Here is a 24,953-nt window from a genome sequence, read left to right on the forward strand (position 1 = left end):
AGGAGAGTTCGGGTCTGTCGTGGAAGGAGATCTTAATCAGCAAGACGGGACCTCGCAGAAGGTGGCGGTGAAAACTATGAAGTGTGAGTTATCCCTGGTTGAACCCATTCTTCCAGGGGTGGGCAGCTGCTTCAGCACCTCGTGCTCCGTCAGGCCAGTGATGGATGATGGAGTTCATGTGTCGTAATCTCAGTCACCGATGGGTTTAAAAGGCCATGAAGAACTGTCAGGTCACAGAGGGAAAGATGCTGGATTGAGCTCCTCATACCTGCATTTTATAGCTGAAGTTTTCATTTAAATATAAAAAGGAATCATAATAACCAGTCAGTCAGGTGGGCTGGTGCTTTTTGCTTTTTAGAGGCGTTCTATGTATGTAATCACGGCCAATATGTATGTAGTTCTTACTGTGTGCCAAAGGACACTGCAGCCATGCCCACCTTTCACCAGTACAGCAGGAACGGGAAATCCATAAGACTAGGAAGTAGGTTTATCAAGTATTCTCCCCCAGAGACTGAGAAAACCCGAAGTTGGAATACTCACTGGGGCTGAACCCAACAGGGAGCTGAATCCAGGTGCTGAGCCACACTCAGCTCCGTTCCTCCCTCTCGCCTGGTTTTATTAACCTCACAGTGTGCCCACAGGTAGGCTCCTTCCCACATCCCACTCACCGCGTAGGTTCAGGGGCCCTAGAGAAAGGAGCTGGGCCTGGAACCTGTTTCCTCTCTGGCCTCCGCTCTGCTGTTCTTTAATTTGATTAGAATAACTTGCATATGAATTGCATCTGAGCTAATTATCAGAGACTGAAAGCCAGTCTCTGGCCTCCGAATCCCAGGCTTATCTACATTTGCCTGGAAGGGGGTTGGTCCCTGAGAGAGGGGTTTGCCCACCCACCTGGTCCTTTGGGGCAGAAGCAATAGTGAGGGCAAAGCTGGCAGACACTTTGCAGGTCTACAGAATTTCTTTTCTTAAATTTGCTTTTATCGGAAAATTAGTACGTATTAAGCCCATAGGATGTATAGACATTGCGCTCGATGCTCTCACATGTGATTTCAGTCAATACTTCCATCCTTTTAAAGGAGATTTTCTAAGGCACGCCTAGCTTCAGGTTTGATTTTAACTGTGGTGAAATACACATGACATAAAATACACCATCCTAACCATCTTTTAAGTGTATGGCTCAGTGGCGTTCAGTACCTTCACGTTGTTGTGCCAGATGAACTTATTTACAGAACGGAAACTGACTCAGAGACATAGAAAACAAACTTACGGTTACCAAGGGGTCAAACCGGGGCAGCCAGGAGGGGTAATACAGGGATTTGGGATTAGCAGATATAACCTACTATATATAAAATAGATAAACAAGGTCCTACTATATAGCACAGAGAACTGTATTCAATATCTTGTAATAAACCATAATGGAAAGGAATATGAAAAAGAATATGTGCATAGCTATGTGTATAACTGAGTCACTTTGCTGTACACCAGAAATGAACACAACATTGTCAATCAACTACACTTCAGTTAAAAAACATATGAATCCACATTGTTGTGCAACCATCAGCACCATCCATCCATCTCCAGAGCTCTTTTCATTTTGCAAAACTGAATCTCTGTACCCATGAAACAACATCCCACCTCCTGCCCCTGGCAGCCACCGTTCTACTTTCTTTATGAATTTAACTCCTCTAAGTACCTCATAAAAGTGGAAGCATCCAGTATTTGCCCTCTTGTGACTGGCTTATTTCACTTAGCATAATACAGAACTTTAAATGTTTCTTTAAGTTGGCTTCTTTCCAAAAACTTAGTATGAAAGCGTATCTAGTTCACGTGGGGTGATTGAGCAACCAGACTTGCCAGAAATGTGCTGAGAGAAGCATGTGTTCTTTCTTTTTTTTTTAAGGCAAAAATAATTGCAACAGATAGGTTGGATTGGATTTTAGGGTTTTTTTTTTTTTTTTGGCTAATATATTTAATTTTTTTATTTTTAGAACAATTTTAGGTTTATAGGAAAATTGGACAGAAAGTACAGAGTTCCCTATGCCCCCTCCCCTCACACAGTCTCCCCTATTATCAACATCATGCCTGGGTGTGGTACATTTTTTATACTGGATGAAGTCTTACTGATACGTTATTAACTGAAATCCATAGGTTATATTAGGGTTCACCTTGTATTGTACGTTCTGTGGGTTTTGACTAATGTCCTACGTCCACCATAACAGTGTCATACAGAAGTTTCATCATCCTAAAATCCCACACACCACCTATTTTTATTTATTTACTTATTGAAGTATAGCTGATTTACAATGTTGTGCTAGTTTCTGGTGTACAGGAAAGTGATATATATATTCTTTTTCTTATTCTTTTCCATTATGGTTTATTACAGGATATTGAGTATAGTTCCCTGTGCTATACAGTAGGACCTTCTTGTTTATCTGTTTTATATACAGCAGTTTGTATCTGCTAATCTAAAACTCCTAATTTATCCCTCCCCCATTTCCTTTCTCCTTTGGTAACCATGTTTTCTATCTGTGAGTCTGTTTCTGTTTTGTAAATAAGTTCATTTGTGTCCCATTTTAGATTCCACATATAAGTGATATCCTATATTTTTTCTTTCTCTGTTTCATTTACTTCGTCTAGTGTGATAATCTCCAAGTTCACCCATGTTGCTGCAAATGGCATTATTTCACTCTTTTTGATGGCTGAGTAGTATTTCATTGTGTATATATTGTGTATATGTACCACATTTTCTTTATCCAGTCATCTGTCGATGGACATTTGGGTTGCTTTTGTGACTTGGCTATTATAGACAGTGCTGCTCTGAACACTGAGGCACCACCTCTTCATCCCTCCCCTGCACCAGAACCTAACAGCCACTCATCTCTTTACTGTCTATGATAGTTTTGCCTTTTCCTCATTTTACGTGTAGAGAACAGAATTGCTATTTCCTCCCCTCTCCCCTTCACCAAGTAAATTATTCATGCCTCACATTTTCTGTCTTTTCTTTTAGTGGACAACTTTTCACAGCGAGAGATTGAGGAGTTTCTCAGCGAGGCTGCGTGCATGAAAGACTTTAACCACCCGAACGTCATCCGACTGCTCGGTACCTCAGAGAAATGCGGGACTGGGGGGCTGGGGGGGGATCTGCTGATCCACTCTGTGCCAAAAGAAAAATCTCTGGGGCAGATAAGTTTTACACTTTGTATAATCCCAAAGTAATTCATAGCATTGGGTTTTTCACCCAAAGGACTTCTTACAGTTATGTTTTCTGAGGCTGAGCACAAAAATGGGCCTGCATTTCCTGGGCACTGGTGGGCTGAGGGACATTCAGTGTCCACAGAGTTCTAGGTGACTGTGGAGTAAAAGAGCCCCCAGTTTACTCAAAGGCAAGACACGAAAGCTGATCATGCTATAGTATTTATTGATTTAAGTTAATTAAATACCAGTGGGGTAAGGCCGAAAGTAGACAAATTCCACAGACCGTCTTTGAGAAACAATTTGTTAACATACTTTCAAGTACGGATTTCTTGGGATCTACACTAACAGTTTTATGGGACTTGATTTAATTGAGGCAGCGACTGAACAGTCAGAATCTGGTTTTGTGGCACCAGTAGCTAAAAAATACAAAATAGAGATCAGATATCAAGTGGTTGCTGTGTGATCCTTTTCCAAGAGGAAAGAGGGACCTAAAAGTAAATTGAATATTCTGCCAACGTTTTTGTTTGTTTGCTTGCTGTCCTGTGACTTGATAAATGCTAAATTCTTTGGGGAACTTGCAGTTTTCTTGTGACACTGCAGAGAGATGTGAAAACTTAAGTTTGAAGACAATATTATATCAAAGAAACTGCTGTTACTCATTTGCAACTATTAACTTCAGCAGATTCTGAGAACAATGGTGCTTTGTAATTGTAGCACGATGTGCATGAGCTTTGTAAGCCGGATCTCAGGTGACAGACAGGCTCTGATCCTAGCATCCATGGCAAACGGTGCTGAGCTCCTCCTGTGTATAACTGTTAACATTTAGAGACATGGGTCTCACCTCTTGGCCCTCAGAATTCTACTGATCATTTTAAGCATTTGTTTGCAGGGGACTTCTTCGTATGATTAACTATTTAACCATCACGCAAAACTAGTTTGCCCTTGAATTCTACCGCAGTCACTTCCCCTCACCTAGACTCAGAATAAACACTTCAGGGGGGTTTAGATGGTTATATTTGGTATCGATTAATTTTTGAGAGATTTCATGCAAAGATTGGCACTAATCTGAAAGAAAAAAAATAACCATGCGGTGGACTCAGTGTGTGTTCCATATTCTAAAACACAGCGCGTGAGCTATGAGTGTTTTTTTTAACTGTGTTGAGAGCACATGGTTTTAATTTGGCCAGGGGTCCTGCAGTGCTTTTTCTGGTCACTGGTAACAAGGGCTCTTTGTTACTCTTTCTCTGGTTTTAATTCCAGGTGTGTGTATAGAAATGAGCCCTCAAGGTATCCCCAAGCCCATGGTGATCTTACCCTTCATGAAATATGGGGATCTGCACACCTACTTACTCTATTCCCGGCTGGACACGGGACCAAAGGTAATTAATCACCCAGCTGCATTGCCTCTGTGCAGTTCCTGGGGCTCACGTGACAGGGCCTGGACAACCTCAGCGTGGGTTTTATTATTCCCATTTTATGGAGGGTGGAGCCAGCTGGGAGTGGAGCCAGTGGGCCCCGGGTGCTGTCAGAGTGGCCCCTTTCCTGCAAAGTCTCCTCTCTGACCTTGTTCCCTGTGAAATCACTGGATGCCGGATCCGTCTCGGTTCCCAGGAGGAAGCTGCATTGAGTTATTTCTCAGAGACCTTGATGGGGAGTGGGCTCCAACCATCTTTCTCTTCATCCTGAGCCCCTTCCATCCTCAGAATCAGAAAGCGTGTTGGGAATTGGTGGGCCAGCCTGCCTTCCTTCCGCAGTGCCCCTGAGCGGAGCGGTGACCCCGCAGGGCAAACCCCGCCCCCAGCACAGAGAAGCCGAAGGGGAATGGGCCCAGCCCCACCCCCGCCACCACAGGTGGTGGAAAGAGTCGTGATGGTGATGAGGGGCCTGCATGGGAAGGGTCCTCATCCAAAATTCAGGTGAACCAGTTAAAACAGCCATTCATTTAAAATTTGGCCGGACAGTTGGAAAAAACATGAAACCTGAGACCCAATTTAAGGTGAACATTTTCTGGAACCTTCTTTTCTGTGTCTTGCTGTCCCTGTGGGCGGCTTATGCCTGTGTGCTATGGGCAGGCCAGGCTGTGTTCGCTTTTCTTTTTCTTGCACGTGTTCTGTTCTTTCCAGGGAAGGTGTAAGGGGCCTAAGCAGGAGAGAGAGCCCCTTTCTTTGTCTCGCGCCCCCTGCGCTCCTGGGCTCACACGTGTGTTCTTCGTGGCTTCTTTTAAGTCTTCCACCAGCGCAAGTACTAACCAGAGACAGGAAACTGCAGCCACATCACAGAGCTGTTATGTCGCTGAGGCTCCTCCAAAGAGGTGAAGGGCCTACCCCAGTTGTTGAGCTTGGAGAGTTCTGTTTATATTCTAGATACAATGCCTTTGCTGAATACGTGACTTGCAAAGATTTTTCTCCCAGTTTGTAGCTTGTCTTTGTGTTCTCTTAACAAGAGCCAAAATTTTGCATTTTGATGAAGTGCAGTTCATCAGGTTTTGTCTTTTATGGATGACACTTTTGCCATCATGTCTAAGAACTCTTTGCCTAACCCCCTTTTTAAAAGACTTTTCTCCTATATTTTCTTCGAAAAATTTTGCAGCATTACATGTTACATGTAAATCTGTGACCCATTTTGCATTAATTTTTGTATAAGGTGTGAAATTTAGTTTGTTGCTTTTTTTGCATGTAGATGACCAGCATCATTTGCAAAACGACTGTCCTTAATCCATTCATTGCTTTCGCACCTTTGTCAAAAATCAGTTGTCTGTACGTGTGTGGGTCCATTTCTGAGTTCTCTGTTCTGTTCCATTAAGCCATGCCCCATCCTTCACCCCTTCCACACTAGTTTTATTGTAAGTCTTAAAATCGAGTGGTGTGATTCCTCCAAATTTATCCGACTTTTTCAGAATTATCTTTGCTGTTCTGGTTTTGTTGCCCTTCCATATAAATTTTAGAATCAGTTTGTCTATGTCTGCCAAATGTACTGTTATCATCTCATGTTCCCTTGAACAAAATAACAAGTAAGGAAACAAGGACGGCATTTTACTGACTAATGAATAGTTTCTATTTGCAAAAACACAAGTATGTTTCTAATGGCCGAGCTGAAAGTCGCAAAACGTGTCATAGACAAACTGGAAAATCAAGCTTTTATGCAGATCTCTACTGCCTTATCAGTCAACTCCTTGGGAATAAATACCTTCTGTTCCTGCTAGGGGGGCCCAAGACCAGGTCTCGGTTACATAACTGGGCTTCCCCAGCAGGGCCTGGGCGCCATTCTGTCCTCCGTGTGAATCGCACCCCTGTTCTTCCGATCTGTGAACACAGGCCACCTTTCCATTTATTTAGAGAATGAATTTAATTCTTTTGTTCGGCAGTTATCAGAGTATACATTTTGCACTTCTTTTGTTAAATGTATTCCTAAGAACTTTGTTTCTGATTGTTTTGTAGATGAAGTTGTTTTCTTAATTTCACTTTCAGGCTGTTCATTGCTAGTGTGTAGAAGTACAATTGATTTTTTTTTCTGATTTACATTCTTTTTTTTCTTTTTTTTTTTTTAACTGAAATATAGTCAGTTGCAATGTATCAATTTCTGGTATACAGCACGACGTCCCAGTCAGGCATATACATACATATATTGTTTTTATATTCTTTTTCATTAATGGTTATTGTAAGATATTGATATATTTCCCTGTGCTATACAGAAGAAACTTGTTTGTTTCTTTAATCTATTTTTATATATATAGTGCCTAACATTTGCACGTCTCAAACTCCCAAATTTATCCCTTCCTACCCTCTTTCCCTCGGTAACCATAAGCTTGTTTACTATGTCTGTGAGTCTGTTTCTGTTTTGTAAATGAGTTCATGGTGTCCTTTTTTTTTTAAGATTCCACATATGAGTGATATCATATGGTATTTTTCTTTCTATTTCTGGCTTATTTCACTTAAAATGACAATCTCTAGGTCAATCCATGTTGCTGCAAATGGCATTATTTCATTCTTTTTTATGGCTGAGTAGTATTCCATACAATTGATTTTGTTTTGTTTGTATGTCAGTCAAGTATCCTGCTACCTTCTTAACTCATTTATTCCTTCTCTCACACAGTTTATCTTTTAAATGATTTTTGGTCACAGTCATAAGAATAATATAACTGTGCCTGAAAAGAACACAAATGAGTAATACCTGATATTCATTATACCTTCATGAATGTCAGCAGATTTGATACTTCTCAGCACCCGAATCTTTTTCTGGAAATTAGCATCCAGAAAATCAAATGCCCAAAATATACAAGACAGAATTTCATGCCTGATTTGCTTACATTTTTTTAAACCACTCCATTATGTAAGGGTAAAGGATAATTAAAGCATTTTATTATGTATACAGTCTGTGATTGACACATGTCTTAGTTGGGAAATATAAATTATTAAAAATTCTGGGTCTTCCCGATACCACTTTGGAAGACTCATATGCCAAAGAGAATAAGCCATGACAAATCCAGTGCCTTGGGGAGACTGTATCATGGGTAGACCCATTTACGATTTCCAGGAACTTGGAAGCCCTTTTCTTTCAGGCTCTGACTGCACTGAAACACTGTGTTACTGCACAGAAGTCTTCATCAGTCATCATCCCCGTAATCAATCCCAACACAACAGGTTTTCTAACCCACCATCTGGTTTGATTTTTTACAGCATAGAAAAAAACACTAGACTGTTCAAACTTATGGGAAGGCCCTAGAAAAACAAAAATGAAAATTCCCAATTACTTCCTGGTGCTATTTGGGTGCTGTGATGAGAGATAAAGACTGCCCTACTTTCTGTCCAGAACAAGAAAAGTATCTTTCAAAAAACTTCCAAGTAAAGTGATAGCAGATGTGGGGGCATAATTGGAAACAGCTCCTTCTCAGTGGGCTTTTTGCCATCAAAACATTAGACCCTCACATACATCCCTCCCCCACTGAGGCCAGACCACCCCTTTTTTTCCCTCTTTGCATATATGGGCACTCTGTCCTGCTGCCACTAAGAAGGATGCAAGAATCACATTTGACCTCATAACTTGTTTTATTTGGGGGTGGGGGGGGTAGGTAATTAGGTCTATTTACTTATTTTTCTAGTGGAGGTACTGCAGCTTGAACCCAGGACCTCATGCATGCTAAGCATGCGCTCTGCCACTGAGCTATACCCTCCCCCTTTGACCTAATGACTTGTGAAAAGAATGTTACTCACTGTCAATACTTTTAAGAAACGGGGAGGATAAAATGTGATATTTGCCAAGAAGTTTTTGGATTTGTTGTTGTTTTTGTTTGTTTTTCATTCCTTTTTAAAACCTTGTTTGTGACATTCGTGATACGGAAATGAAAGATCTGTTTTGTTTCCTTGTTTGATGGCCACACCTCTGAGAAATAAAAACATCACTTCGCCCCTCGAAGGGAAGTCAACTTGCCTGGTTTTCTTTCGAAAAAATAATCTTTCTTTTTTGTTTCTTCCACCCTCTAGTACATTCCTCTGCAGACACTCTTGAAGTTCATGGTGGACATCGCTCAGGGAATGGAGTATCTGAGCAACAGGAATTTTCTTCATCGAGATTTGGCTGCTCGAAACTGCATGTAAGAGGCCTGGCCCTTCCTGGAGGTGGTTGGACCTCGTGGCGTTAGATATTTGGTGGCAGTGTCGGGGGAGGGGCTGCCAGGGAGAGAACTGGGGGTGGCGCATTGCAGTTACAGTATGGAGACGGGCTAGGTTTGGGAGGGGACAGTTTGTGTGGCTGACTCTGGAGGTGGGATTTCTACGGCTCTGACATATGACTGGGTTTTTGCTCAGGGGTTTTCACTACCTCTGCCTCCAAGAGTCGGTTTGGCCTCCAGAACTTTCCCCTGTGACTACTTGTTTCTTTTCAGCCAGCTAGGTGTGATCTCTGTGATCATTCCCCGTTGCCATCAGCTAATGCGGACCCAGAGTTACATATAAGTCAGTTCATCATGAAGGCAGTAATGAAAATCATAAAGGTTTTGACCCTATGTTTTCACAATGCTACCTTGTGAAGAAGTTTTGTACTGATGACACCGAAACTGTCCTTTTGCAGCAGAGACATGGGCTCATATAAGGGCTTTGAACTTAAGCTCTCCCCATCTCTTCCGTCTGTTTCAACAGTGCCATGGTCAGCTGTAAATCTTCAAAAACAACAACTACTGCTTGATTTTACATTCACTACTGTAAGAAGAGGGAGCTCCTTATATACGTATTGCTGTCACTTGTTTCTCTTGGCTGGAGACGAGCCATGGGGCCTGTCCCCTCACTGCTCCTAACCAGCCCCGCCCCCTGGCCCTCTGTCACTTTCGCCTCATTTTTGAAAACCCAGAAGCGTCTTGTTTTTTGTTTTTTATTTGAATGATTTGTCTACCATGGAGGAAGAATCATGAAAACCTTTTCTCTCCCTTAATATTTTCTTCATGTTTCTTCCGCCAGGTAGGGTGCCCACCTATCCAGTCTGCCTGGAACTGAGAGGTTTCCCAGGACATGGACTTTTAGTTTTAAAAGTCAGTGTCAGACAAACAGGGACAAGGTGGTCACCCTGCCTCCAGACCAGTCATCCCTCCTCCTCTTCTCCTTCTAGTCTAGGTTCTGTTTTAACAGCTTGACTATGAACGCAATTGTATTCCTTTAATTTTCCAGTTCATTCCTCAGGTACCCCCTGGCCATCTTAGCAGGAAGTCCAGTGTCCCCCCTCTTACAGCACATGCTTCCCCACCTCCGCCAACTGTCAGGAGGCTTACTTGGTCTCCAGACACCAGGCAGGAAGGCTGCTGGGGCTCTGGATGAGCCCCCCGGGGGCCCTGGCTTTGAGGGGCTCCTCCTCCCCTGCAGCAGCTCGGCTCCGTCCTCTGCGCACAGGCACCCTTGCCATCCAGATCCCCACACAGACCAGACAGGTGCAAGGTTATCACTCTTGGTTCCCCCTCACTTGCTGTACTCTTGGTTCCAAGAAAGACCCTCATGGGCTGATGGAGTCTGTATCTTTGGGTTCCTTATCGTGACTGCAGCTGCATGCGATGCAGACCTGTGACTTAAGGCTTTGCCTCTGAGGATCACTAAGCATGTGAACTTGCTCGCTCGCTCTCTCTCTGTAGGTTGCGAGATGACATGACTGTCTGCGTCGCGGACTTTGGCCTCTCTAAGAAGATTTACAGTGGCGATTACTATCGCCAAGGCCGCATCGCTAAGATGCCCGTGAAATGGATCGCCATAGAGAGTCTCGCGGATCGGGTTTACACAAGTAAAAGTGATGTGGTACGTAGAGTTTTGATTCAGGGCCCCACACTGCTAAGATGAAGGGACACTGAAAGCAGTGACTTAAGTTGGTGCTGCAGATATCTTCTTCTTTGATAAACTGAGAATTGGGGCATATTCACATCTATTTTTTATTTATCCCTTCAGTTCACACTAGATTCTGGTGAACTATCCGGACATTCAGAGGATTTGCACAGACCCTTAATTTATTCCCACTTTTCTTTTCTACAGTATAGTGACTTATCGCCCGTAACTAAGATGCGTCATATTCACATTAAATTAAATGAACTCACTCAAAGGCTCTTGGGAACCAAGATGCTACATCAGACATGCTGTGTAACGATGCCCTTGACCACAGATTGGGAAAAGAACCGACAACAGTGGGAAGAGCGGATTAAGCAGCACTGATGTGACAGAAGGCTTGATCGGCCTTTGTCAAATTTCCCAAACAGCTTTAGTGAAAACAGGGAACTGTGACGTTCCGACCCCACGTAATTGCCGTGTCAGGAGAGCAGAGTGTCTCAGACATAATTGTCCGCTTTGTGCCCGATCGTCAGGGCTCTGAGGCGATGACCTTTCCCAATGAAGAAGTCCATTCAGCCCTTCTGAAAAGACTTGCATCCTAACGTTGTCGCTTTGTCCTCAGTGGGCATTTGGCGTGACCATGTGGGAAATAGCCACACGAGGAATGACTCCCTATCCCGGAGTCCAGAATCACGAAATCTATGACTATCTGCTCCATGGCCACAGGCTGAAGCAGCCCGAGGACTGCCTGGATGAGCTGTGAGTCAGCTGCTCTGCATCACGGGGCACCCTGGGGATACACAGCCCCGGTGGGTGGGGGTGCACAGCCAAGCAGGTGGGGGCAGCAGGTGGCACATGCAGATATCCCGAGTCAGAAGCCTGTCCTGGTGCGGGAGGTGGCGTGTGCACATCTCCAGAGAGCCCACACACGTTCCGAAGTTCTGTAAGCACCTCTAGGACGTACAGTCAGGCCTCCGGATCGGTGGATGCAGAATCCGTGGGTATGGAGAGCCAACAGTAAGGGGCTTGATCATCTTCAAGTGTTGGTATCTGCTGGGGGCATCTGGAACCAACCTGCCATGGAGACCGAGGGAGGACTGTCGATCTTTAGATAAATAGACTGACTTTATAATGTGTGAGGTACTTGTGTGATTCCCTGTTGTCTTTTGCTGCAGTCATGCTTCTTTTCTTGTGCTTCCAATGGAGGCACTGGGGATTGAACCCAGGACCTTGTGCATGCTAAGCATGCGCTCTACCACTGAGCTCTAGCCCGCACCCCATGCTTCTTCTTTTATTCAGTGTTTTAAATAAACCCAATCACGGGAATAGCTTGACCGAGGAAATTTAGAAATCCAAGCCAGTGACTCGGGACCACAGTGCACTTCCCGTCCCGATGGGCCCCCCTCCCTTCAGGGCGAGCAGTATGGGGAGAGGCCCAGGACCTGGATTCACACAGGCCAGGTTCTGCCTTCTCACCAGCCATGTGTGTGGCTATCACAACTGACTTGGCGTCTCCGTGCCTCGTGATCAGCCACCAAAAAAGTACAGTCACGTGTTCTTCAGAGAGGTATTGGGAGGGTTAACGAAGAAGTGTGTGGAGCCCTCAGCGGGCAGGGGGCACACACAGTAATGTCACATAATGGTGCCAGTTACTAACAGCACCATTGCAGACTGATACCCCCTCCCAACACCTTGCTGACTTTTTAAAACTAATTTTTTAAAATTTCTTTTTAAATTTAATTAATTCATTTATTTATTTTTAAGCCAGTCTTTTTTGGGGGGGAAGGGGGTTATTAAGTTTTTATTTAATTTATTTATTTTCACGGAGGTAGTGGGGATTGAACCCAGGACCTCGTGCATGCTGAGCATGCACTCTACCCCTGAGCTATACCCTCCCCTCTAAGAATAATTTCTTGCGACATTGCCTCTAACTCGGTGATCTGATCCTTCCTAATGGTGAGTCTCTTCCCAACATAACAGGCGTCCTGGGCTTGGAGAGGGGCATTCTCATCACATTTAGCGGGAATATTTCAGGACAGTGGGACACGAGAGTGGGCCTTTGCAGCCCCCACCCCCACCCACTACACACACACACACACATACACGCACTCTCAGAACTCACACTTGGGCCCTGCTTCCTAACCCTGATGAGAGGGCCTGGTCAGTTTGCACGTGGGCCTGCCAGATCCCATCCAAGCCAAACAGAAGGAAACTTTCTTGATCAGGGCCTCACTCTGCTTGGGGGTAGGTAGGTGGTGGTGGTGGTTATTGTGGTTTTAAATGTGTAACATGAAGAACAGAAACAAAACAAAGTAAGCCCTTTAAAAACATCGTGAAATCCTAATTAAATTAGAGCCGGAGTTTCACGGTAGCTGTTGAAAGGGCCACAGTAATGCAATGTTTGCTTCTGGAAATGAGGAAGTGATTTCCATCCAACAATATTGAATGAAGAGCATTGTTGCTGTTTCTTGGCTCCTGCTGGGCTCCGGGAGAAGTTGCAGTGATTATCTGGGGTCTTAGCAAGGGCTAAGCTGGGTCACATTGTGGTTTAGGTATTTTGCAGGGAGCCCAGACCAGGGAATGCTGAGTCGGTTTTCTGAGAGACTTTGTCGGTGAGAGTCGCAGCATCAGCAGACGCCGGCAGCTGGGGAAGCCGAGCGAGCGGAGCTAGCAGCTCCGTGGTCCCCATACCCAGGCTGGCTCCTCATGCCTCGGGCTGGCAGGGGCTCTGGTGAACCAGGCCTGCTCCCCAGGTCCCCTCTTGGGTCTGGAGGCTGATGAACACCAGCATCCTCGGAAGAGGCCTCTGTGATTCCAGACGTGAGGCCTTTTCTTTTAAAAACGAGGCAGATACTTCTGACCTTCTCATCTGGGTTTGCCATTTAACCTGAGTTGAGATGAGCTGACTTCTGTGTTCAGTGGCCCCTTGGTCATTTTCAAGTCAACGCTAAGAAATACAGTGATGTCGGTGGACCCGATCTGACCCCTGGGCCATAGTTTGCCAACCTGTGAAGCAAAAGAAAAGACCTGAAATAGTCATTTTCAGCAAAGTTAGATGTAATGGCCACATGTGTCCTCTGTTCCTGGAGCACATTCCCACGGAACAGTTATAAAAGTGGAACAAATATTACATCACAGGGAAAACCTCAGTCATTTCCAAAAAGTAGAATTACTGCCGATTAAAATGTAGTCAAATCAAAGATGAGGGGAAAACAAGAGGCGAATTACGCTTAGGGTGCTGGGGGCCCTGGCAGGAGGTAACTCGCTCTTCTTTGCTTGTAGGTATGAGATAATGCACTCTTGCTGGAGAGTTGAGCCCTTGGACCGACCCACCTTTTCCGTGTTGAGGCTGCAGCTCGAAAAGCTCTTGGAAAGTTTGCCTGCAGTTCAGGACAAAGCCGATGTCCTTTATATCAACACCCAGTTTCCGGAGAGCGGTGAGGGCCCGGCCGAGGGCTCGGCACTGGCTCAGCTGGACAAGAGCCTCGATCCTGGCTCCATCACTGCTTCCTGCATCCCTGGCGCTGCCGTCAGTGTGGTCACGGCGGAAGTACATGAGAACAGACCTCACGAGGGACGGTACATCCTGAACGGGGGCAGCGAGGGATGGGAGGATCAGGCTTCTGCCACCCCAGCGACGGGGACAGTGGGAAAGAACAGTGTGTTACCAGAGGACAGACCCGTAAGGAATGGGGTCTCCTGGTCCCAGTCCAGCACGCTGCCCTTGGGGAGCCCATCATCAGACGAACTTTTGTTTGCTGACGACTCCTCAGGAGACTCAGAAGTCGTCATGTGAGGGGAGCGGGGAGACATTCCCAAACCAAGGAAATTCCGCCTTAGAAGAATCCACGTACACTTGATGTTTTTGGTATTTGTCCTCCTTACCAAGTAAATGCTACGGCCCAAAAGCACCACGTGAATGTTGTCAAGTAAGTCATCGTTTAAAATACATAATATATATTTATTTAAAGAGAAAATATCTATATATATATGGTGGAAAGAGACAAAAGATTTTTCTATTTTAATAAAAGATGACTTAGCTCATGTCAGTGATCTCACAGATCTTAAAATTTAAGCTCTCACAGCCTCATCCCTACAGCAGTCCCTTGATGTTAACATTTGCACAAAGTTGTTTTTTTTTAAGGTTCTTTTCCTTTTTCGTGACTGTTAAATATTTGTAAAATGAAACGCCCTATTTGGCTTTGCTTCTGGTCTTAAGAAAAATCTGATACCCCTACATGAATCATGTATTTGATAAGCATGATTCATTTCATAGTGAAAGTTTTATAACTAATTAATTCTCTGATACAGCTTCCTAATAAAATATGAATGAGGAAGGATGTATTGTACTTACTTGAGATTTGGAAAGACATGGTCCCTGGCTGCCTCGGTGCCTTTGCAAAGGAGTTCCCTTGATGCTTGGCCCTCGAGATGAAACTGCTCTGACCATTCTTGGCTTTGTTTTTTGAAAAATATGGAAAAACCACTCTGGAGAGCCCAAAGATGAAGAACAACAACAAAAAAATATTAAAAGTGAAAAATACAATCTGAGTGGAAAGATTTCAAATAAATTGCAGAAGGGAGTCCAAGAGGTGAAGCCCTTTTCTGTGGGAAGGCGCGACTTGTGAGAGGGTGGGAGGGGGACTTGGGCAGTGGGCCGGGAGCAAGCTTAGAGTCAGAACCCCTGAGTTCATGCCCTGGCTCCGCGGGGACATAACAGCCATCGCTGGTTGAGCACTTGTTACGTCTCAAGCACTTTATGTGAACTGTACGTCTCATCTGCACATCATTAATGTGGGTACCAGTGCCATCATCACACCTGGGCCAGAACACCGAGGAGGGAGAGGATGAGTAATCTGCTGCGACCCACATCTAGAGAGGGCTGGAGCCAGAATTCAGAACCAAGTCACCCAATTCTGGGTGGCTCTAAGCATATGATTTGGGGGTCTGTTCCAGAGCCTCCGACCTTTTCATGTTATTTAACAGTCACATAGATATCACTTACTATGTGGCCAGGCACGGCGCTCATTTAATCCACATAACAACCCTACCAGGTGGGTACTGTTATTATGTCCACTTCACAGATGGGCAGACTGAGGCAAGAGGAGGCTAACTTACTCTGCTAGTAAAGCAGTAGATGGATGCAGTCAGTTTCAGTGTTGAGCCCTCAGCCCTCAGGGCAGCCATGCAGGCCCAGGGCCACTGACATCCTCAGACCTGTTGCTTTTCACTTGTGAACAGCCTCACTCAAACCACCGCAGCCTGCAAGGATCAACATCTGCACTGGGCCCTCACAGCCTGGGTCCTGGTCCCCACTGCCAGTCCCAGTCCAGGGTGAACCAGCTCTACTCTTCTGTGGGGTACTCCAGACACGAAAGTTCTGAGTTAGGAAAGAATCTGCATTGTTACAAGAAAGGCCAGCATCATATTTAACCCGTGAAAGGAGGGGGAAGAAAAAGCTATTAGACCCTATAAAGATTATTTCTACTGTTGGAAATTTTTGAATGGTTGTCTAAAAATCAATAAAAATCAATAAAAAATGTTCTATCACCTACTTGTGCAAATAAAGTTTCTTGTTGATGATGACTGTTGAGAATGTGACTAGTTCACTGTGAAAGTCTTGGTCAGGAACTGCCTGACCAATTCAAGCTCAAAAACCCAAAAAGATACGTTCGCGTCTATAAGACGAGTAAGCAAATTGAAAGACGTACTTCGGAGTTTCATGTCCATTTAATATTAAATATCTGAATATGCTTTGTGTTTTATACTTCTAATTTTAATTACATAATATAAACAAATGTATCATGAGTAGTTCATTGAGTGCCCACAGCCCCGCAAACCCAGTGTCCTCAGTACTTGCCACATGGACTGAGGAGGGCTGGGAAGTCTAGGTCAGTTCTGCCCTAGAGAGAAAGCTGTGGCTTTTAGCTTTTTCTAAGACATTAGCAGAGAATTTCCCTTCATCCACCCCATGGCGATACACCAGGGCCTTGGGGGAATGGAACTTGACTGGTAGCACTTCCCAAACCAGCTTCCGTTTCCCAAGAGGAGAATGGAGCTGGACAACCTTTATTCAGACATTTAAAATCTCCTCGCTGAGACCATCGGAACCACTGTGTCCTTCTCTCAGCCACATTCGAATGTTTGAAAGTTTCTTTGTTTTTTGTTTGTCGGTGGGAATGGGGAGGTAATTGGGTTTTATTTTTAGAGGAGGGAGTGGGGATTGAACCCAGGACCTCATGCATGCTAAGCATGCTCTCTATCACTTGACCTATACCCTCCCCCGAATGTTTGAAAGTTTCAAAAGATCTAACTTTCAGAGGAGTTGATCACTGGCAAACTGCTGCACAGTCTTCTGAGCATGAACCGAGAATATCCTCTCAAGTTCTCTTTTGTATAAACTCAAATTCCTTTTGTCAGTGGCTCTTACAGGCCAAAAAGTGGGGGAGAAAAACAAAAGAGGAGCAAGTCGGGTCATTCTCGTCAGCCTGGGTGGGACAGAGCTGGGGAGGGCAAGAGAAATAAACTAATTCCCAAAATAGCCATGACCAGCAAGGTGAGACTAGCTAGCTCTGCCTTGGGAGGGTTACTTTTTTCCCTCCCTTTCTTCCTTCCTTCCCTCCCTCACTCCACCACCCACCTCCCTCCTTTCTTTCTTTTTTCCTTTTTCCTTTCCTTTCCCCTCATCTTCTTTCCTTTTTCTGTTCTTTCTTTCTGACTAGAAAGGAGAAGTGAGGATGGCAGCCCCATGAGTCAGGCCACACAGCCAGCGGTAAAGGCTGGACAAGACCCAGTCATGTGAGCGCTCCTTGGGCAATCCTGGACAGGTCGAGTGCTTCTGCGGGAGCCCAAGTTTCCATCACAACCCCTGGGTGGTTGTGTAGGAAGGGGAGGCGGCAAAGTCTTCGAAAGAACTTTGTACTTGTTATAGAAGATTTTCCCAATTAAAGCCTTCCCCCAACTCCATTCACTTGCAGTGCAAACTTACCATGTGTCCTATGAGAAATAATGCCCCTGATTACATTAGCAGCTCCCTCCAAGATAATGCAAACTGATTCTAAAAGAAAAGAAGTTAATCTTTGGCAGTGATGCACACAGTGGGAGAAGTTGGCAGAGTGAAGGGAGGAGACTGGCCCTCACCCCTCAGAGGCAGGCAACCCCTGCACATCGATGCCCAGATACCTGTCATCCTGGAATTTAGTTATTTGAGCCCCGGCACCTATCCCTCCCCGTATATGGGTGACGGCAAACAGTAGTGGCTTTATCAACAGGATTTGGGGACCCAAGGTGTCAGAGTGCCCTCCTAAGAGGGGAAGACTCTCTCTCTGCCTCCATCTTCCCCAGACCAAGCAGAGTTTCCCACTCAGAAGACGAGCCAAACCACAGCTCTTATCTTTCAAGTCAGGTCACTTCTGGCCAGACTTGTCCTGACTCATAAAAGACCTTTGTAACTTTTCCCAGTCAATGGCAAAAGCAAGTTGCAACTTCTGCTGAGTCAGTGGGAAAACAACTCACCCCAAAATAAACCAGTTACAACAGCAACTAAACTTCTCCAAAGACATTTAGGTACCTTGGGTGACAAATGGGAAAACGGGAAGTTTAGTTCCTTTAAAGAACATTTCAGTAACACACAATGTTTCTATTTTCTCCCTTTTAAATGTCTATGAACAGAAGTAAAACTGCGAGGTCTATTTAACTTAAAAAAAGCTTGTCTAAATTACTTACATTTTAATGTTATGATTATTTCTAGAAACTATAACCCAAAGACCACTGCTTTAGAATATTTTCATGTACAAATCATCTATTGAAACAGGATTCCATGTGCAGATATTTGTAAAAGACACTTGAGAATTATATATATTTACCCTTCCTACCTTTTAAGGACACAGTAATTTTAAATTAATCACTGGATTTATTGAGGCTGCACAATTATAAATTTTAACCGAGAGAGTTTTCAACCCTCAGCGAGGTGAGGATACCTACAATCAATTCATCTCTTGACTGATACTCACTGAGAGTATTAGCAAATATATTCTGAACTGAATTGGGACATTGGGATTTGCAAAGAACAGCAATCTAGGCCTTGCTGTCTTGGATAAATGTAACAGCCAAAACTATGAAACTTCTGGAAGAATACATAGAAGAAAAGCTTTGTGATCTTGGGTTAGGCAAAGCATTGACCTTAGCTACAACACCAGAAGCACAATCCATAAAAGGGTAACTTGATAAACTGAACTTCATTAAAATTGTAAAATTTTGCCCTGTGAAAGACACTGTTAAAAGAAGGAAAAGACATAAAAAGACTTGACATTATTAGCCATTAAAGAAATGGAAATCAAACCACAGCTAGACACGGCTATGTGCCCACTGGAATGGTTACAATCAGAAAGCTAAAAAGCACGCGGTGCTGAGGATATGGAGAAACTGGAAGCCTTGACACATTGTTCTTGGGGAGGATGGTAGAGCTGCTTTGGAAAATAATTGGCAGTTTCTTTAAAAATTAAATATCATAATCCCAAGGATTTCCATTCCTTGGAAACTACCCAATAAATAAAAACGTGGCCACAAAGAGACATGCGTGAGAGTGTTCGTGGCAGCATCATTTATAATAGGATAAAACTGGAAACAATCCAGATGTCCATCAACTGGTGAGTGCACAGACGAAATGTGTTGTATCCAAATAGTGGAACATGATTTAGCAACAAAAGTGATGAGCAACTCATACGTACTACAACGTCCATGAATCTCAGAAACATCATGCTGAGTCAGAGACTGCATAGTGTACGATTCCATTTATATGAAATGGCCAAAGAATGGGCGATGGAAATATTCTAAAACTAAATTGTAGCGATAATTGCAGAACTCAGTAAGATTTCCTAAAAACTATTGAATTTTAGCTTACAGTGGGTGAATTTTATGGTCTGGAAGTTACACCTCAACGAAGTTTTTTTTAAGTTTTAAAACTTTTTTATCGCTGATGTTTCAAATCTTCCTTTATCTCTGTCCTTCTGATCTAGTAAAAAGCAAGGTCTTACGGAGGCCTCAAGATGATCAACAGATAATTCTTAATTTTTGCCTAACCTTTCAAAAACTTGGACAAAACGTGCCATTTTTACAATGTTTTAAGTTAAAACATATTCCAAATATCTGTAGGCCCCTGACTGTGGGAACAAAGGAACGAGCCTTGGGCCGGAATGGTAAACAAGTTATAAAAAGCTGCAGACTCAGAGGTGAGAAGGCTGGTTAGCCAAGGACGGGTAAGATCCCCAGAGGGGGGGCAACCTAAGACAGGCACAGCCACCTGAGTCCAAGAAGAATGTTGTGAAGCAGCCGTTTCTCATACATTCCGCCCTGATAAGCTGTAAGGCTCGCTGGTGCCAACACGAACATGATTTACCAAAACATAAAGGGTCTTCTGACCTTGAGCCAGACGCTGCCTGTTAATCATTTCCCTTGTCATTCTTCTTTGCTATATAAGACTGTGTAACTTAATAAAGCTTCAGAGTAGCCATCAGCTCTCCCCGCATGCGGTGTGTATGTGTACATGGTATCGCGACACCAACAATATCTAGAAAAATACACATATTAATACATATAATATAGGAAATTGAAATATTCCACCTCAAAATTCATCATTTTGGTGTAAGGATTCTTTAGAGCTAAAGGCAAATGAGAATTAGCAAATGCAGAAAGAAAGCCTTCCCTGACCCTCCCTTATCTGACTAAAAGCAGAAACCTCTGAAGAATGAGGACTGCCGTAAATCTCCTTTCCAGGGGGAAGTTTTATGGCCACAAATAAGAAGGAAAGTGGGCTCTGAGAGGGACCCACACAAACAAACCTTACTCTGTTATCTCCCCCCATTTATTGACCTTCCCACAGTTTGCCACCCTTGGAACCCTAAAACCCCTTTTCCTGTTTCTTGTCACTTCTCTACGAATGTGCTGTTCTTTATTAAAATGCTGTCCCAAGTACTAACCATCCCTTTGAGTTACTCATCACCTAGTTCTCCTACGTGTATATGTGACATATGTGTTAATAAACTGTTTTTCTCTTGTTACTCTTTTGTCAGTCTAATTTTCAGGGCCCCAGCTGAGAAAGCTAGGACCATAGAGGAAAAATGTTAAGTTTTTCCTCCTCTATAATAACAAACATGCATGTACCCACTGCCCTAAATTCACCAGTATGAACATTTCACCAGAGTATGGTCTATCTTGGCAAATGATCTGAGTGAACTTGAAAAGACTGTGTATTCTCTTGTTTGGGGGTGGAATGTTCTATTAAGATTAAGCAGGTCAAGTTGGTTAACGATGTTCAAATCCACGATATCCTGACAGATTTTTTTTTTTGGTTTATTTTTTTCTGTCCATTATTCAGGGAAGGTTATTGAAATCTCTGACTATAATTGTGGATTTTTCTCTATTTTCTACTAGTTTTCTCTTCATTCATCTTAAGCTCTGTTAATAGGTGCATAAGTGGATAAGGCTGTTCCATCTTTCTAATGAAGTGACCCCTTTATCATTATGAAATGACCTTCCTATGTTGTCTTTTGTGAAACCTCTGCTGTGAAATCTACTTTGATATTAATACAGTCACTCCAGCTTCCTCTTTGTACTATCAGCATGTCATATCATTCTTCATTCATTTAGTTTTAACTTACTTGTGTCTTTATATTTAAAGTGCCTTTCTCATAGGTAGAATACAGTTGGGTATTGTTTTTTTCCAACCAATCTGACGTTGCTGCCTTTTAATTAGGATAGTGAAACATTTGCCTCTAATATGGCTATTGACGTGGTCAGGTTTCAATCAGTCATCTGGCTATTTGTTTTCTATTTGTTCTCTCAGCCATTATTTCTTCAAATATTTTTTTCTGCCCCTCTTCCCTCATGGAGAGTCCAGTTACCCATATATTGAGCCACTTGAATGCTCACTGATTTTTTAATTCTTTCTTTTTCTCTCTGAGATTTTGATGGATTTTTATTCCTATGTCTTCAAGTTTGCTAATCTTTACTTCTGCAGGAGTCAATCTGCCATTAATCCCATTCAGTATATCAATATAAATATATTTTTTATCTCAGTCACTGTTTTACATTCCTAGAAATTTGATCTTTTTTATTTTCCATATCTCTACTTAATTTTTGAACATATGGAATAAATAGAGTCACAATAACTTGCAATGTCCTTTTCTGCTCATTCTGACATTTGTGTCAGTTCTAGGTCGGTTTCAATTGATTCTCCTTCTCTTTATGGCTCAGGTCTTCCTGGTTCTTTCCTTACCGGGTAATCTTTGATTGGGTGACAGACATTGTGATTTGACCAGCTGCAGGTTTTCATACTCCTGTAAATATCCTTGAGCTTTGATCATGGATACAGTTACTTGGAAGCGATCTGATCCTCTGGGTCTTGCCTTTTGAGATCTGTTAGCTGGGATCAGAGCCCTGCTTAATCTAGGGCTAAGTATTCCCCACCATCGAGGCAAGCACGTTTGAGCACTCTGCCCTGTGCCCTGCGAACTATGAAGTGTTCTAGGTCTGCTAATGGGAACAGACACCTGCCTGTGGTACTGCTCCTTCTTATTCTTTGGGGTGATTCTTGGCCTCAGGCAGTTTCATCATATGCAGGAGCTGATCAGTTCTCTGCTGAGGATTTGGAGGACCTTCTAGTGGGCCCGGGATTCCCTCTCTGTGCAGCCCCCTCCTCCCTCTATTCAGCCCTGCACACGAGCTGCCTTACTCACACTGGACTCCCAGCCTGTCTTCTGGCCTCAGGGAGCCTGCCAGGCTCTGCTTTGGTTTCTCCTCGCCAAACTGTGGCCTGAAACCTTTCTCAAGTCAGTAAGCTGAGCCGATCATAGGGCTCATCTCTTTTTCTTTTTTCTTCCTTTCTCTCAGGAATACCTGTTCTCCACGGCCCGATGTCCAGTGTCTGTGGTTTCAACGATTTGGTCTATTTTGTGGCTGCTGTTGTTTTAGGCAAGAGGCTAAGTTTGGTCTCCTATTACTCATCTAGCAGAAGTCTTTAATGTAATTTTTTTTAATTTTATGGAAAATTCCAGGCATACACAAAAATAGACAGGATAGCCATGTAAATGCCTGTGCATCCATCTCCAGGCTGTAAACAATGCTCAACTTGTGGCCAGTCTTGTTTCTTCTGTGCCCCCACCCACTTCTCTCCCTCTTGTATTATTCTGAAGCCTATCACAGACATCATGTAAACTCACCTGGAAACACTTCAGGGTGTTTCCGCAGTGCTCCTTCATCTCCGTGGCCCGCCCACGTCCCTCCTGACTTTTCACTTCATTGTGCCTGACTGACTTCCAGCTCTCACTCTCTGCATCTCCTGGCTTAAAGCCTTTCTTCAAAAGTGAGGAAAGCTACTGTGCCCTGCTCACAACAGGCTAGAATTGCCAGTGTAATCGGTGCCCTCCACCAAGGACTAACGGGTGTGAATAAATAAACGCCCCCCTCCCACGTCCCTCATGTGAGATGACTCTGGGGCATGTGCTTCACAACTTTCCCCCAAGTCTCCTGGTGGGATGTGTTTCCTTTGCCCCCCGGGATAGCTGACGTGATAACAGCCCCTGTGTTATCTGCGTTCCCTCCCGGTCACGTTTGCTCACTCCTTGTATCAGTCTGCGAGGGCTTTATAACAAAGCACCGTAAGCTGACCAACTTAAACAACAGAAGTGTATTTTCTCACAACCCTGGAGGCGAGAAGTCTGAGATCAAGGTGCTGGCTGGGCTGGTTTCTTCTGAGGTCTCTCTCCTTTGTTTTCAGATGGCTGTCTTCTCCCCAGGTCCTCATGTGGTCTTTTTCCCTGTGTGTATCTGGGTCCTAATCTCCTCTTCTTATCAGGACCCAGTCATATTGGAGTAGGGCTCATGTATATGACCTCATTTTTACCTAAATCACCTCTTTTAAAGGTCCTATCTCCAAAAACAGTCACATTCTGAGTCAAGGCAGGGTGGTTAAGACTTTAACATATGAATTTGGGTGGGGCACAGTTCAGCTCAGAACACTCCCCGACTGGTGTTTACTGCACCTCCCAAATGAACCACTTCCTCTCAAATCCTTATCTCAGGATCTGCTTCTGGGGGAACTCAAATGAAGGAAATCTCTAAAAGAAAAACTCTTGGAAAAAAATAACCACGTTCCCCCAGTACATCCTTGATAGCCACACTTCAGGGCTTTACCTTGTATTGTCTTGTATTATTGGCTCTTTACAGGTGCATCTCCTCACAGTGATGGCCGGGACCACATCATAGTTTCTATCCGTTCTAAGCAGTGCCTTGGATGTAGGAGGTACCAATGCTGCTTGATTTGCTTAAGTCAGTGATGTTATTCCTAATCTTCCTTGGAAACTGGATTATAATAGAATAGCAAGCAAGCAAACAAACAAAAATCCTAAATAACAAATAAAAGCATTTGTTCTGTAATAATGTAAAATCCCTGCCTGCTGAGTCCATTCCCAGCAATCTGTACAAATGTGTGATCCTTAGCACTGAGTCAGGCACACAGTGCTTGTTGACCAAGTTAAGATTTTAATGATTTACAAAACTACAATGAGGTATCACCTCCCACCAGTCAGAATGGCCGTCATTCAAAAATCCACAAATGACAAATGCTGGAGAGGCTGTGGAGAAAGGGGAACCCTCCTACACTGCTGGTGGGAATGCAGTTTGGTGCAGCCACTATGGAAAACAGTGTGGAGATTCCTCGAAAGACTAGGAATAGATTTAGCATATGACCCAGGAATCCCACTCCTGGGCTTGTATGCAGAAGGAAATCTACTTCAGGATGACACCTGCACCCCAATGTTCATAGCAGCACTATTTACAATAGCCAAAACATGGAAACAGCCTAAATGTCCATCAACAGGTGACTGGATAAAGAAGATGTGGTATATTTATACAATGGAATACTACTCAGCCATAAAAACCGACAACATAATGCCATTTGCAGCAACATGGATGCTCCTGGAGAATGTCATTCTAAGTGAAGTAAGCCAGAAAGAGAAAGAAAAATACCATATGAGATCGCTCATATGTGGAATCTAAAAAAACAAAAGCAAAAACAAACAAACAAACAAACAAAGACAAAGAGTAAATACAGGACAGAAATAGACTCACAGACAGAGAATACAGACTTGTGGTTGCCAGGGGGGTGGAGGGTGGGAAGGGTTAGACTGGGGTTTCAAAATTGTAGAATAGATAAACAAGATTACACTGTATAGCATAGGGAAATATACACAAAATATTATGATAACTCAGAGAGGAAAAAATGTGATAATGAGTGTGTATATGTCCATGAATGACTGAAAAATTGTGCTGAACACTGGAATTTGACATAACATTGTAAAATGATTATAAATTAATAAAAAATGTTTAAAAAAAAAGATTTTAATGATTTAAATTAGAGGAATATACAGCATCATCACCTGAATTTGGAAGATGAGATCTCCATTC

At 43.6% G+C, this 24,953-nt stretch overlaps 1 protein-coding gene across 2 annotated transcripts in view; it reads left to right on the forward strand.

Moving 5' to 3' along the window:
- MERTK (MER proto-oncogene, tyrosine kinase) overlaps positions 1 to 16,044 on the forward strand; it is an 89,547-nt gene extending 73,503 nt beyond the window's left edge. For both annotated transcript variants that reach the window (XM_074354786.1, XM_074354785.1), the window contains exons 13-19: positions 3 to 83; positions 3,008 to 3,100; positions 4,456 to 4,574; positions 8,676 to 8,785; positions 10,307 to 10,466; positions 11,113 to 11,249; positions 13,773 to 16,044. In XM_074354786.1, the coding sequence (XP_074210887.1) occupies positions 3 to 83; positions 3,008 to 3,100; positions 4,456 to 4,574; positions 8,676 to 8,785; positions 10,307 to 10,466; positions 11,113 to 11,249; positions 13,773 to 14,286 (1,214 nt within the window). In that variant the 3' untranslated portion in view covers positions 14,287 to 16,044. The remainder of the gene's footprint in view (positions 1 to 2; positions 84 to 3,007; positions 3,101 to 4,455; positions 4,575 to 8,675; positions 8,786 to 10,306; positions 10,467 to 11,112; positions 11,250 to 13,772) is intronic.
- The last annotated feature ends 8,909 nt before the right edge of the window (positions 16,045 to 24,953 follow it).

This window comes from Camelus bactrianus, chromosome 28 (genome assembly GCF_048773025.1).
Source record: "Camelus bactrianus isolate YW-2024 breed Bactrian camel chromosome 28, ASM4877302v1, whole genome shotgun sequence".
Lineage (NCBI taxonomy): Eukaryota > Metazoa > Chordata > Mammalia > Artiodactyla > Camelidae > Camelus > Camelus bactrianus.